The sequence below is a fragment of the Lichenostomus cassidix genome, chromosome 1, assembly GCF_008360975.1.
Source record: "Lichenostomus cassidix isolate B80296 chromosome 1, HeHo_3.0, whole genome shotgun sequence".
NCBI lineage: Eukaryota > Metazoa > Chordata > Aves > Passeriformes > Meliphagidae > Lichenostomus > Lichenostomus cassidix.
The window spans coordinates 37,163,453-37,177,234 of NC_139479.1; the positions used below are offsets into that span (position 1 = coordinate 37,163,453).

Sequence of the window (13,782 nt, forward strand, 5' to 3'; positions counted from 1 at the left end):
TAGAAAAAAATAAATAATGGTAAATGGCATTTCTCTGGGACTGAACTCCTATTGAACAATTTTTAAGACAGAATATGAAAGTCTCATATACAAAAATACTTCTACTGTTTCTAAATACAGTTAAGAAGGAAGAAAAGCTATTTTTTTCTGCAATATCATAGGACTGTACAATAATTCAATACAAGCACTCAGGAAAACTTACCATGTTTAGCTGAGGAGCAGCACAAAGTACACCATGGAAAGAAATTGTGTAATTAATGCTAACATCGCTAAGGCTTGCCCACCACCGAGCAACACAAAATTCAATGGTTTTTCCAGCCTGGATAACAAAAGCACAAAGTTAGACTCAAGCTTCCATCCTCCTCTTCTATTGACCCCAGCCTCCCTCAACCAAAACCAATGGAAAGATCATAGTACAGCTCAAAAAAGACCTCTTACGGCCAGTTTACTCCAATTGTATGGATTTGTACAGTACCAAGTAAGACATTATACTTGGTTCAGAAAACACATGACAGCTCCAACCAAACAGGATGACTGATGAATGCTTCAAAACAAAGAGTGCCAGGGTATACCCTACACAAAAAAGTACAGCTTTTAAATGTTCTGTCTTTCATTACTATCCTTCAAACTAGGCAGACATGCTAGTTCACAGATAAGTTTAATGTGTGTCTCCTAAAAAATGTGTATCAGAAAAGAAGATGTTGCTCTCTGCCTAAGTAAGATTACACAAAGCTTGAGAGGTTTGAGTTAGGTTTGCCTGGTTGGTGATTTTTCTTTTTTTTTTTTTTAGTTTCATTTTTTAAATAACATGCTGAAATCTGTAATATGTCAATGGGCCCAATATAGCTTATGGTCCTCCATCTGACATTTTCACAGAAGGTAAGGGACTGAATTGCACAGAAATTATAACTACTCTTAGGTATCAGAGCTATGCGACTAGACTGAGCAAAGTAGGGGACAAACTTGAGAAGGAGGCTGTTATCCACACCCCTGAACTGTTAGCTCATTCCCTGCTTGTTCTGGACTCTTGAGCTAGCATCATCCAAGCTAAGAAGACTGCTGTACCTAGGATGTATGAATGTGAGCCAGCCAGTTATCACCTGGCTTCAAGATCAAGGAGATGCCCCAGATTACCACATTAACCACTAAAGGCACAATATGCTGAACTACCCAACAAGTCCTAGCTCCTACTTGAAAGGGAAACAAACTGCTTTGTATAAACAAGCACAAACAAACTGAAGATATTAACATGAATTATATCACTAAATAGCTCAGAAACACTAGCAAGCTATCAGAAATCTTGTCAAAACTGAAAATCAGATGCGTTCACTACCATAACAAACACATGATGTCTTGGGTTTGGGGTTCTTTCGGGAAAAAAAAATCCCAAATAAGTTATGTTATATTGCACTGATGCATTACTTTATTTTCCCCGCTCTAAGGTAACTTACTAAGACAGGAAATGCTTCAGTGATTGAGCCTTTTTCTGGTAAGGATGAAAACTTGTAGAACTCATGACTTCTGTACGCTTTTTGTTTCACAAGCTGAACAGCATGAAGCACAAATTTGGCAGTCACATCAGCTGAACACGAACACACTGTCACTTCTAGATTAAAGAAAAAGAAATTTAATTGAAGACACAAGAATGTTAGAAGAAAAGCATAGATTCATCAGAGAAACACTACTTTTCCAAGTAATTTGTAATTTAAGAAATTATGCAGTACCAAGTGGCTCCATATGTGAAAAATGCTTATATATCAGTTAATTTCAAAAGCCCTTTCAGGTTAAAGGAAAACCACCTAAGTTCAGAGGATGGTTAAAGAGCAACATGTTTTGATTACGTGGTTGAAATTAATCAGATAATCTGTATAATTTGTATAGGACAGACTGCTGAATTCGAAATTATGAGTCTTATCACTATCTTCAGTCTAAACAAAAGATCTTGGAAAGGATTATAGTTTAGTAATCTCACAAAGAAAGTCAAGGAAAAAAAGCCCTTTTTTTGCCCTCTTGCAAAATTATGAGCTTTTTATCCATTGTGAAAATCACATTTTCTTCAGTCATGACTTCTTTCAACACTACATCCATACACCTTAGAAACTAGGTAAGTCTCAGACAATAATATTTTTCCATGGTATTCCTCCAGGTATACACAATCACCTCAGATTGTTATTGACTGGGTTCATTACGACTTAGAAAGAAGATTCTACTACATGGAAAACTGTGAAATAACTCAAAATCACTCCTCTAAAAGCTTAAAAAAAAAAAAAAAAATCAAACAAATATTTATGTATAAATGAGCCAAAACCTTCAGTACCTATTCAGACAGAACTAAAAATTATTTAAAACCAACTTTGTCAAGTCTGACAGATGCAATTTTTTATTTATTTAATGTGGTTATTTTCCTTACCAGCCCATGTAGCTCCCTGTGGAACATCAATGAAGTGTCTTCGGATCTGACCAGGTTTAAAATGAACATCTGTGTACGTCAGGTCATAGCTTGATGATTCATCTACTCTGTATGTCAAAAGGAAAACACAAGCTGTAAAGCTAATTTTGGAAGTATTTTTAAATGCAAAAATACTCTAAAAATGTGTACAATGAGGATAGTTAGTCCTCAACACCAATTATTTTAATTCCACTAGTACAGAATCTGACAACATAATGTATACAGAAGACTTAAAATGTGAGCTCCACTACACTATATAAACATCTTCCCCACCTCCCTGAAGTTACAGTGCTTAAACAGAAGTATCACAGAATTCTCATTTTCAGGGGACCTGCTTTTCCTAGCTGAGTGAATTGCCACTGAAGTGAGCTAAGTATGGAAGTAGCAGTATTTCCATGAATGAGTTAGAGAGCAGTTACTTTTTCTTTCCCCCTCAGGGCAGACTGTCCACAAAACAGGTTTAATAAAATACTTTCCTTCCTTATCAACATCACTTAAGCCTTATGTTTAAACCACTGACAGGTGTAATACCAACTCTAAATTCACTGTATTAAAGTCAAGATCTAAGCTTATCCCAATGTACAATGGCCAAATAATACCCTCTGCCTCTATGTACTCTAGTTCACCAGGCAGAAATGAAAAACCAAACTCCAGTTGACCATCACATATGAATATTACATTGATTGATACTTTGATCAACAAGCCACAAGGCATCCATATGCTGATGGACCAGGAAGCTGCTGCTGTGGCTAAGCCCACCAGGACACACTGCTGTCATGACCAAAATTGTAAAAAAAAGTCACAGCTGCGTAAGTCTGCTATAAGAATCTTTCCAGGTGTTTGTAGGAAGTTCAGGAACTCTCAGAGTTCTGCATTTACTGACCTTGTTGGTATAACAACAGTGATTGGGACTCTGAACAAAGGGCCTGCATTAGGCGTTGCTGTATCATATCCACACACCTAACAGAATAAAATACAACCACTTAAAACCTTTGGTCAAAATTAAAACTATAGAAGACAACATTCAGCTTAAACAAGTTGCAGAGTATTTTGTATCTTTGTATGATCAATGAGGAGAAAAGGGCATTTGACCGCTGTCACCCTAGAAACAGTAAAACACCAACAATCACTGAGAAAAAAAAAAAAATCTCATTTTGACTAATTTCAGTCTTTCCCCAAAAGTTTTCAAGCTTTAAACCCTGTATCAAAAGCTCAACCTTGTTTCAACTCAGAATTTGTTCCAAAAAGACTTACTTTTGTTCAGCCATTTCCATTGCTGCAGAAAGAATACTTTTATCCTTCTGTCCCAGAATTACGTTTGAAAAAATACAGTTTGATTTACCATGATTTTCATGGTCAAGCTTCAAATCTATCTCTGAAAACTTGTTCAGTCAGAGAATTGTTTAGTCTGGAAGGGACCTTTATCAATTACACAGTTCCAACACCCCTGCCACGGGCAAGGACACCTTCCCCTAGACCAGGTTGCTCAAAGCCCCATGAAGCCTGGCCCTGAACACTGCCAGGGATGGGCCATCCACACCTCCTCTGGGCAACCTGTTCAAGTGCCTCACCCCACCCACAGTTACTTTGCTAAAATGTCCTCAGTTGTACCACAGAAGACTTGCAATTCTGAACATCTCAAGCAAGCACTTTTAAGGAGCAAGCTGGTGTCACCTTCATTATGGCCAACCACAATGCAATGGAAACATTTCAGTGTTAAAATAAGGGCTTGTGATGAGAAGACAGTGGGCTGAAAAATATTTTTTGTCAGTGGATTTCTTTTGCTGGACTGAAAGAGGATGGCTGGGAGAGAAAATGAGAAATTTAATGGCTTCCTTACTACATGTAACCAAATTTGAATGTAGAAGCCTAAAGTCAGCAAAATCTTCTATTGTACACAGCCATTACCACGCATTTTTCTCCTTTGCCTTCCAAAATGGGATGGAGTAGAGGTGAGGAAACCAGACAATATCTGTTACATCACCGTACCCAAGCAACTCCTCTAGGTAAAGGAAAATCTCTGGTCCATACAAGACTGCCTGGCAACACCACAAAAGCCAAGCCCGTCCTTAAGCCACCACAAAATAGATAAGTATTTAAAACCTCATAAACCCACAAATCTCTATCCTCAACAATAATACAGCATTGAGATACATAGTCAAAGATTAAGATATATCCAGAGGGTAAGAACTTTAGTCAATGATTATTTTTTTGGCTTATGTTTTCTATTTGCTTTTATATTTTAAATACTGATACTCGAAGTTCTACAAGTATGTGCTATACAACATAGTATAGCACAACTGTTGCTGAACCCTGGCTTCAGTCTGCACAGTGAAATGCATCATGGCACTATTTTCTGGTCTGTACAGCACACAGATTTTATTTTCTTAAAAATTACTTCTATAAAAAGTTGACAAGAGACCACATAAGGGCAACACAATCTTGCTTAGAACTCCAATACTTCCATACCTCTGTATAATGTACTCCTCCTCTCAGGCCACGTGGATCCACACGAATATTTATGTGTCGACACTGGTTCATGAGTTCTAAATGACTAGGACACTGGACCCATGGTGCATTTGAAGTTAAAGCTAAATGAAGCTGGAGAGATATTCTTTCAGTGTTTTCTGGCAGGAAACAAATTTAAAAAAAAAATTCAATAACAAATATGTGCACATAGTCCCCTGTAAAACAGTATATGACATTAAAATATACACACTGGTAAAATGTAATAGAAATCAATTCCTTAGGGCCCCTGGATGTCAGAGTCTGCACAAAGGAGAATGTTCTGTATTACTTTTAATTTAACAAGAACAGAATAGCAGCAGTAGGCAGTAAAGTAACAGTGGTACCCAACTGTGAAATTCCTGTCCCCTGAAACCTCCCAGTCAAACCTGACAAAGTCAAAGGCAGGCTGGGAAGCAATGCTTCAATTACCCACAAGTCTGGAAGCAGATATAAACTTCCTTCTATAGATAAAGTGTTGTCTAATGCAGAGAAATGCAATAAAAAGAAATCACATTGATTCTGAAGGCTATGCTAATTACTAAACTACATTATAAAGCATACTAAGCAAGAGGTAAAGTCTATTAAAAATTACTATGATAATCTAGTCAGACTTTGCAAACAGGCAATCTGGCAGATTCTGCAAGTTAGCTTTTATGCCAAAAATGCTATGTATTAAAGCACAGCTTCCAAAAAAGCATCCAACACAATTGAAATGTTTTAGTTATTAACAGTCTTCTCCTGCTCCAAAGATTAATGAGCCCTTGAATGTTTTTCCCAGTTTCATAGTCCTAATTAAACTTCGCTAATTTTCAGACATTTCATCACACCTTGATTCAGCAGAGAAAAAAACCACACTATAATAGATACATGAGAAGCAATAAAAGGTCAAAGAGAGCTTCAACAGACTGAGCAATCAGCTTCTCTTAAGCTCTTACTACAGTTTCTCAAACTCAGTCCTGTTGAAGACACCAAACAGTACAGGACAGGTACTACGGAAACACCATCTACAGTTACTATGTCCCAGTCATCCACCGCAAATGCCTAATTGTTTTTAGATTGCTTATTTCCTGCAGAAGTCTACTGAATAATTACTTTGTGTCACATGTTAAATTTAAAATGCAACAATTGCAATGCAAGCTGTGAAGCAATTAAGTTATTCTGAGTCTAATCTACCCCAAATTCATACCCTTTCTGCCTCCAAATAAACTCATCCCTTTGTCACATGCCAACCTTCTTGATGATCACTGGTTTTGGGAAAGGAACAATCTCAGTAACAAGCTCTCACATGGCTCACTTTTTAAATACAGTATAATTCAGTCTCTCAGGAAGTTTCAAGTTTTATTAAATAATGTAAAGCAGGGCAAAAGGGTTTGTGGAAAAAAAGTCAAACCTTATTTTGATCTGCACTAGTTATTTTTACCCTGTTAGTAATAAAATCTGTATAAATTCCAGTATTGCCCTTACATATATTTATTAATTATTACATACTGAACGGAAGTTGAATTTTACTTTAAATTTCTACAGAACAAAGAGAAATCTCTTTTTTCAGTGAGAGAAAGCATGAAGCAACACTCCCCAAAAAAACATGAAAGCCCTGCACTTATAGGTGTGAGGTTGGAACGGAAAAGTTGTTTAGCTGCATGCTTTCATTCACCATGAAACTTCGGGTTACACTGACTCTTTACAGTAGATTCCTATCTTCATTATCACAACTTTTTGTTTCAAGTTCACACTTTTATTTCCCTCCACCACTACCTATAAGAGCTCTTTTCTACCTGTATTCTCAGGAAAGACAGGTTCTATGCCAACCCCATGATCAGATGGTGCCGCTATCTGGGCCGGATCTCTGAGGTAGATTCCGCGGTTGCTGCCGACAGTAACCGTGAAGCCAATGTTATTTGTGAATGATGAATTCTGAATGAGGTAGTCATAGGCTTTATCAACCTGTTAGAAAGGAACAAGTTCTAAATTAGCAAATTTCAACTCAATAAGCAATTTATGTATATTCTCTTCATGATGAAGTGTTCAGCAAGCACAGCAACAAACAGTGAAGTACCTCACATGCTACCTGAGCCAAATGCACTTGCACGATACTCAACACAGAAAATGAGGCAACTTTTGCAGTCTGCAATGGCCACAGAGAGCCCAGAAAGCCGAGAACATTTAAAACAAAAAAAAGAAGGCCAAGTCTCCTCTGCTATAAATCCATCAAAAGATTCCTATTTAGAAATAAATTTGAAGAAGAGGATTTCAAGGCCCAAACCTACTATTCTAATTTAGGTGACCTTTTCATAGGTGAAAGAACACAAGTTAAAACACTCAAAACTTACACGATAAGAAGTTGAGCAATTCAAGAGAGATAAGCAAGAGAATACCTCTACAAGTTTTATATACTGATATCAAGTAAAAGAATCAGATAATGAAATCCAGCCCTGGGTCTAAGTTCATGAGCTGTCACAAGAAACTCACATGACAAATTCACCTGTTTGTTTTAAAAGACACCTTTCTACCTCACTTGCTATTTTACAGAGTACAAAAATCTTAAATTCTCTTCCACTTGACAGCAAGGTGCCTTCACCAGGGAAGATTAAGGCACTCTCCTTTGAGACAAGTGGACATACAACAGCCTTGTCTCCCAGATAAATTCTAATCACATTTTACACATTATTTAATCACAGGCTACCAAAACACCAAGTATGACAGGCGCATTTAATTTTTCATTTGATATGGCCACCACTACCGCTGTCTTCGAACTCAGCATTACAGATGTGCTTAGCAGACATTTACCTACTAGGTTCTAGCATCTCCAGAATGTGAGTCTAGGGCACATTTAATATCTGGCATCTTGAAGCATAAGAGAAAAATCTTAGTACTTCTATTTGACTAGGACAGGAGTGACTGTAGGCAAAAAATAGCCCAAACTCTGTAAGAACGTAAGCTTATGCACAGGGAGATAGTCAGTATGCCTTCATCATACAACAGATCACATCACAGATTTCCAAGATACTCTGAAGTGCACAGGAAACAATGAACACTCAGACTGTTTAGTGCAGGCCAGCAGCAAAGTCACTGTACAATTGCAGCTGTACTCCTTTTGTGAACCAGCGTGGGTATCTATTTTCACTGCCCAGAACTTTCAGTTCCAGCTTTTGTCTGGACAGAAAAAGTTCAGCTCTCTCTGACAATACATCAAAACAATTTCAGACATTAGAACAGAATTTAGGCACCCAAATCCACATGTGGGTGATAAAAACCTACATCCCACTTTTATGTCCGTATATCTTTCTGATCAGTCTAAGAATCTGTCCAGTTATCACATTTATTCCAGAGTAACTGCATGCTGAAACTGGAAGAACCTTCTCATTCATCCTCCCCTCCCACTACATTCCTTCCTCTCCCCCAGTGAGATTTTATAAACAAGTAGCATGGAACAAACTGAGTGAGATCACCTCAAATCTGCTTTCTTTTGGTGGGCTAGTTTTTCATTGCCAGTTTTTTATATCATACTGGCTTTTTTGCTATTAAGTACCTGAATAATACCATGTCCTTGTGCAAATACTTCTATGTTTTCAGCTTTCACTGCAGTATTTTCTAAAGCTCTTCTGACAGAATGAACAGTGTAATGAACTTTATTAGCTTTGAGTCCTGAAATTAAAAAAAAGGTGTTACTGGATATAACAAAAAATCTGAAAGCTACAGCATTTATTTTAAGAGGAAAAAGTATCTAACCTCTTTTAGATGATGCATCTGTGTTTAACATTGCAGCACATTACCTGACAATACTAATGCAATGCCTCCACATGCATTGGGAGAAGACATGGATGTGCCATTCATGAGTTGTGTTCCTCGCAGGGTCCAGTTTGGAACAGAAGCAATAGCACCTCCTGGGGCACTGATACTCACTCCAAGGGCTCCATCAGTGCTAGTGTTAAAAAGCAGTGGTTAAAACACCAACTTTTTTTTTTTTTTTTGCACATTTTAACATAAGGTTATCAGCACATTAAAAAAAAAAGTTAGCTTTAGAGAACATTTACAACATTATTACTTCACTACATCCATTAACCCACTAAACCCAAGAAAAAGCATGCCACCAAGTAACAATTTAAAATGGCACATAAATCACCAGATATGCCTATTTTTACAGTGAGAGGTTTCTAAATTTTTATTCCTTCATTATTCTCCACCAGGCATCAGTTTAGCTAACAGAGTACTTTCTGGGATTTCCTGCACACAAACCAACCTATTAAATACCTCAATAAATAAATTAGTAGTCTACATAGCATTTTCAATAGTTATTACTTTTAAAGAAAAATAGTAAAAGGAAAAGGAAGGCTAGAAAAGATCCAAAACCTAGACTTCCAGTTTTGCATGTTGACCGTTCACTAACAGATCATGTTCTGAATCATAAGCCTGAGATAAGAGGGCAAGGGCAGAATACACAAAAAGTAATTTCAAGAGTTAGATCAGGATCAGCTGGGCCAAAACCACATTTTTTTTGTTTCATGAGCATATTTAAGAACAGAGCAACTGTGTGCCTATGGCACAGCTCAACTAGGATCCCATCTTTCTTGCTCTGGATAGACAAATATTGCACTGCTTGAATAAGGGACAGCCCTGTGCCTGAGCTATTAAGCTCTGTGGAGAGGCAGGGTATTTTAGGGTACTTATATGTCACACTAACAGCTTCATATGTCTAAAATCTGTCTGAAATCAGAATATTCCAAGTAGGATACAGCAATATGATGTTTGGACATATTTTATGACAGCTGTATATAAGCCCATAAAAAGGTTCAGTATCCCAACACTTCTGGACAAACAAGGCACAGCACAGCTGCCTGAAAGGCTCTTCTGCTAACTGGCACAGACTGATCCCTGCAACAAGACTGCTCTAGAAAACTCCAGGAACTCTCCAGTCAGCTGCATGTCACACCCTACTCAAGGAGAATCCTGCTTTGGCCAGACTTGGCCTTGCATCTGACATGTGCTCATTCTGGCGATTTCACAGGCCACAGCAACTAAGCACACAAAATGTGATTTATAGATATGTGTGCGTATACATATATCAAAATTAAATATAAATCCCTCTCCCTTTCTCATCTGAAGGCAGAGAGCACATTTCTCCTTTCCCTACATGAGACATGACAATTCTTCACAGTAAGATTTTTGAAACAATATACTTGCCTGTAAATATACAAACACCGTGACAACTAGAGAACAATTTCAAAGTCTAATTACAGGTAAGAACGCAGGAAGAGATATTACTATTTTTCTCTTCTTTTGTCTACCACATTAATATCAAATTCTTCTGAGACATGAAATAAAAATTCAAGTTTACACTGTGTTTTAGTTTTCTTTTATAGATTTTTCAGAAAATTTTCTGTAGTGTGAGGCAGAAAGCAACTTTGTCTGCCTACTCACACCACTACTGCAGTCATTCAAAATCCTTGAGTATGTTATGCCATCACTGCAATGTCACTGAAGCCAGAAGTAACACCACTGCAGTAACAGTACTTTCATTAATCTTTAACACTTGCAGAATGTTTAACTTCACCACACTAACTTAATGAAATAAATGCTACAGAAAAAGTACATTAAAAAAAACCCAAACAAATTTCCAAACAACCTTTCAGCAGCTTTTATCATCTCTGAAGAGGTCTGCACCCAAATGCTTTCCTGAAAAATACAGGCTGTCTTTGGCAGTTCAGTGCTATTCCGTCTCCCCCCGGAGTTCTAGAGCCCAATGTACAAAGGTGTTCCAGAAGAGTAGGCTAGCTATGCTCTTTCCACAGGAAAGAAATATTTTTATTTTGGGATTAGTGACCAATTTTAGATTTTGAGTTACATAATCTGAACCCCAAAGTAATCAATTTGTTCTTGGAATATAACCTACCTAGGCCCTCTGGATGACCAAGTGTACTGATTTGCTGGCAGTTTTTCTCTTAAGGAGTATTCAGCAACCATCATGTCAGGTGACACGTAGGCACCAACACCTGTAAAAAACATTGAAGCATTTTAGATGTAATATGAGTATTTATTAAAAGCTAAAATAAAATATTTCTGCAGTTTAAATTCATTACGAGAAGAATTCTTGCTTGACATTTGAAGTGGAAACACATTTTCCATCTCATTAAATTCGGATATTTTTGCAAGGCAAGTGTAAAACATCATGCTATGCAGGAACAATGATGATGGCCACACTGTATGATATTAAAATACCACGCAAACTTCCAAGTTTCACTTTTATTTAGCTGGAATATAATGTATTCACCTTCTACATTTCTTTCACAACAGGTAATTTTACATGTCTTCACTCTCTCCTGCACCCCTTCCCTGTGTTTACACTGCTCTGCTACGAACTACGACTGTACTTTGGAGCAATCCATGGGAATTGGTTCATGTTCATGTGGCTCACAGCTACACCCCCCAGAGCAAATGGCCACATCCACACATCTCAGACAGGACACAGTCTTTACTGGTATCAATTTCAAGTGCATAAAGTATGTAAATGACTACGTTAAAGCCTGGTAAAGTTGCATTTTTAGAAGAGAATGCCAAGGATGCACATGGCAACTATTTCATTTACCTGTTCAAAATGGTACACTCCACTTTGTTAACAGCACAAGCACTACCAGGGTGGTAGAAAACTACCACACCAAGCTGACAATTTTGGGGAGGCTCATGTCTGCGTGAAATAAGCCAACCTGTCAGCTGCATTTTGCTTTACCCTTAAAAAACATAAAAACCCTATCTGGTTCTCTCCAGATGGAGGACAGGAGCAAGCTACTTGGCATGCGGAATGAATAATCACCCACATCTCTAGAGTGATACAACTAAGTTGAATTGACAGAGTAGAGGCACCGTAAGAGCAAAGCCAGCGCAGACCTGAAAAGAGCTTGTTAGTTCCAGTTCCAACCCCCGGTCTCAGTAGTGAATTAACAGCAGATTAACTTTCAGAAAGTAATCAGCATTAATTCTACTAGCTGTCCTGGAATAGCAGCTCTCCAGCTTTCAAGACTTCATGCTGGTCTCCTTGCATAAGAATTCTGAGACTTTAAAAACATATTGTGTAATGCACTAGTGAGGACACAGAGGATTTATTTAAAAATTAAGACTAAGGAAGTTACCCTTGAAAGCCAGACATTTTGTTAAGTCTTACAACTCAATTTTTCACTAAAATATCAAAACCATAGTAGCCCATCAGAAGAAAAATTTTTATGTCAGTAATAGACTTGCACAGAAGTGGCACTGCAGCTGGAAGAACTTCTCCCCTACAAGAACTTGTCTAGGTCCTGACATGGGATAATTTTATATACAAATTGAAAACATCTGTTTCACTAAAAATGAAAATTAGAGTATCTGATGAAGACAAATGATCCAAAACTGTAGTTCTGACAATTCAGAATGCATTGCAAGACTTTCCATAAGATTAATCAGAATCCAACTCAGAATCGTATTTTTGTAAGTTGCATTTACCAGCAGCTATTGATTTGAGCAAAGTGGTATGCTTAGACAGTTACAGTTTAAAAAGTCATCGTGAAATCTTCAAGTAAGTCAGACCAAAGACTTCCTTTGCAAATTTTATACAATGCCACATCAAATCCAGACCATTTGCCTCCTCTTTTCTACATAAATAAGGTCTTGAATTGTAAGATAGCAATCTAAATTTGTATATCTACGCATAGAGCAAATGCCTCACTCAGAAATAACCTTGTAGCCCAGCAGACTATTTTTTAGATTTAGTTCAGCAAACATGTAACAAAGTACAAAGTTTGAAAAGACAGAAGCTGAATACTGTCAAATTTTTTTTTCAGAACAAATTATTTACCTATTACACTAGATGTAGTTCCACCAGGACACCCTACTGTAGACAGGCAAGGACCATTATTTCCTGCACTTGAAACATAGATAACATTGTGTTTCCACACTGCTTCATTAATCACTTCACAAATTCTCCTGAAATAAGAGAGAGAAATAAATAAGTTACTCAACAATATTGCTTTCTTCCACAGGACAAAGCTCCCATTTCTAATAGAACCTCTGACCATTCACCAAACAAGGAATATTATGCAGCCTGCTTCCCACACCTAGCAGAGGCGGTTCCAGTATAGAAGCTGAGAACAAAAATATCTGCTGGTTTCAAAAAGGAGTAACAACTATGTAGTGATCTTAGGTCTTCAAAAAATAACCCAGAGATCATGTGGTGCTGCAAGGACTGAAGTTCTTTATCATTCTAAAATATTATTTGTATATGTATTATAAATCTGTGTATTATATATTAGTGTGCATATATATTATTATAAATATATATTATATATTATTTATATATAATTATAAATTAAAAGCTTTTTTATGGGTGTACTCCTTTCAAAGAAAGTTTAAAATTTAAACTGCAATTTCTAACATGAATCATATAAACCTGGATAATTCTACTTAGTTACAGCTGACTTACACAAAGTCCAACAAAGACAATTCCACCTCTGTAAAATTAAAATACTTTAACCACAGTGCTACTCACCCAGAATTTGGCCAGTGTGTTGCTTCCCCATAGCTATAGTTGACAAGATCACATTTGTATTTTATTGTTTCTATCATCTGATAAAGTAAAAATGAAAGTCAAAATATGTACTAGTCATAGAATCTAAGTGACTAACAGAATGACAGAAAACATCTGCTTAAACTGATCTGCTACCTAAGAAATAAATCTTTTCACTCTAGAAAATAAGTACTATTTCCCCAATGAACAAAGAGAATTTAAAAAACCTACTCCATTAACAGCCTTATTCTTGCCATATTCCAAGCCATAAATTAAGACATTACCCTAGGAG

The 13,782-nt window shown here is 37.1% G+C and overlaps 1 protein-coding gene across 4 annotated transcripts in view; it reads right to left on the reverse strand.

Moving 5' to 3' along the window:
* Positions 1-13,782, reverse strand: part of TPP2 (tripeptidyl peptidase 2) — a 52,002-nt gene that overhangs the window by 25,376 nt on the left and 12,844 nt on the right. For all 4 annotated transcript variants that reach the window (XR_014851110.1, XM_085056887.1, XM_085056874.1 and 1 more), the window contains exons 8-18: positions 13,473-13,549; positions 12,783-12,910; positions 10,848-10,947; positions 8,731-8,879; positions 8,487-8,602; positions 6,733-6,901; positions 4,919-5,076; positions 3,333-3,409; positions 2,411-2,517; positions 1,452-1,606; positions 203-319 (exon numbers count right to left, since the gene is read on the reverse strand). Coding sequence is in view for 3 of the 4 variants with exons in the window: in XM_085056887.1 (XP_084913013.1) it covers positions 203-319; positions 1,452-1,606; positions 2,411-2,517; positions 3,333-3,409; positions 4,919-5,076; positions 6,733-6,901; positions 8,487-8,602; positions 8,731-8,879; positions 10,848-10,947; positions 12,783-12,910; positions 13,473-13,549 (1,353 nt within the window). In the remaining variant the exon portion in view is untranslated. The remainder of the gene's footprint in view (positions 1-202; positions 320-1,451; positions 1,607-2,410; positions 2,518-3,332; positions 3,410-4,918; positions 5,077-6,732; positions 6,902-8,486; positions 8,603-8,730; positions 8,880-10,847; positions 10,948-12,782; positions 12,911-13,472; positions 13,550-13,782) is intronic.